The sequence below is a fragment of the Chaetura pelagica genome, unplaced genomic scaffold (assembly GCF_000747805.2).
Source record: "Chaetura pelagica isolate M959 unplaced genomic scaffold, ChaPel_1.0 scaffold2445, whole genome shotgun sequence".
Lineage (NCBI taxonomy): Eukaryota > Metazoa > Chordata > Aves > Apodiformes > Apodidae > Chaetura > Chaetura pelagica.
The window spans coordinates 1,442-2,039 of NW_009953260.1; the positions used below are offsets into that span (position 1 = coordinate 1,442).

Here is a 598-nt window from a genome sequence, read left to right on the forward strand (position 1 = left end):
AAGACCTGTGCAGCACATGCTGAGTAGGAGATGGCCCTGGTGTCCCAGAGGGAATTGGCCATGGCTTTGGGGAGGGTGGTGGAGATGCAGCCCAGGTCGAGGAGGGAGAGGTTGAGCAGGAAGAAGTACATGGGGGTGTGGAGGTGGTGGTCCCAGGCGATGGTGGTGATGATGAGGCCGTTGCCCAGGAGGGCAGCCAGGTAGATGCCCAGGAAGAGCCAGAAGTGCAGGAGCTGCAGCTCCCGCCTGTCTGCGAATGCCAGGAGGAGGAACTGGATGATGGAGCTGCTGTTGGACATCTGCTGCCTCTGGGCATCGAGACCTGTTCATGGAAGAAAAAGACAGGGAGGATTTAGAGCAGAATTATCACAAAAATATCTACTTTATTCCTGGTCGAGACAGACAAATTCTTGTCTTTCACGAAGTCCTTTTGCAGGTCATTTTTTTGTACAGTCTGATTGTTGCTTGCTTTTCATGCCCCAGGGAGCTATGAGCTCTGGAGGAGTCAGTCCTGCCCTGCAGCAATTGGTTGAAAGGAAGAGGGGGTGACCTCAGACTAAATCTATTTGAGATATCAAAGAACTTTTCAGCATTTCTC

General features: G+C 52.0%; 1 protein-coding gene across 1 annotated transcript in view; it reads right to left on the reverse strand.

Moving 5' to 3' along the window:
- The window catches only part of LOC104388942 (olfactory receptor 14J1-like), an 866-nt gene extending 567 nt beyond the window's left edge, over window positions 1-299 (reverse strand). The window contains exon 1 of the mRNA XM_009997873.1: window positions 17-299. Coding sequence (XP_009996175.1) covers window positions 17-299 — 283 coding nt within the window. The remainder of the gene's footprint in view (window positions 1-16) is intronic.
- Between the last annotated feature and the right edge of the window lie 299 nt (window positions 300-598).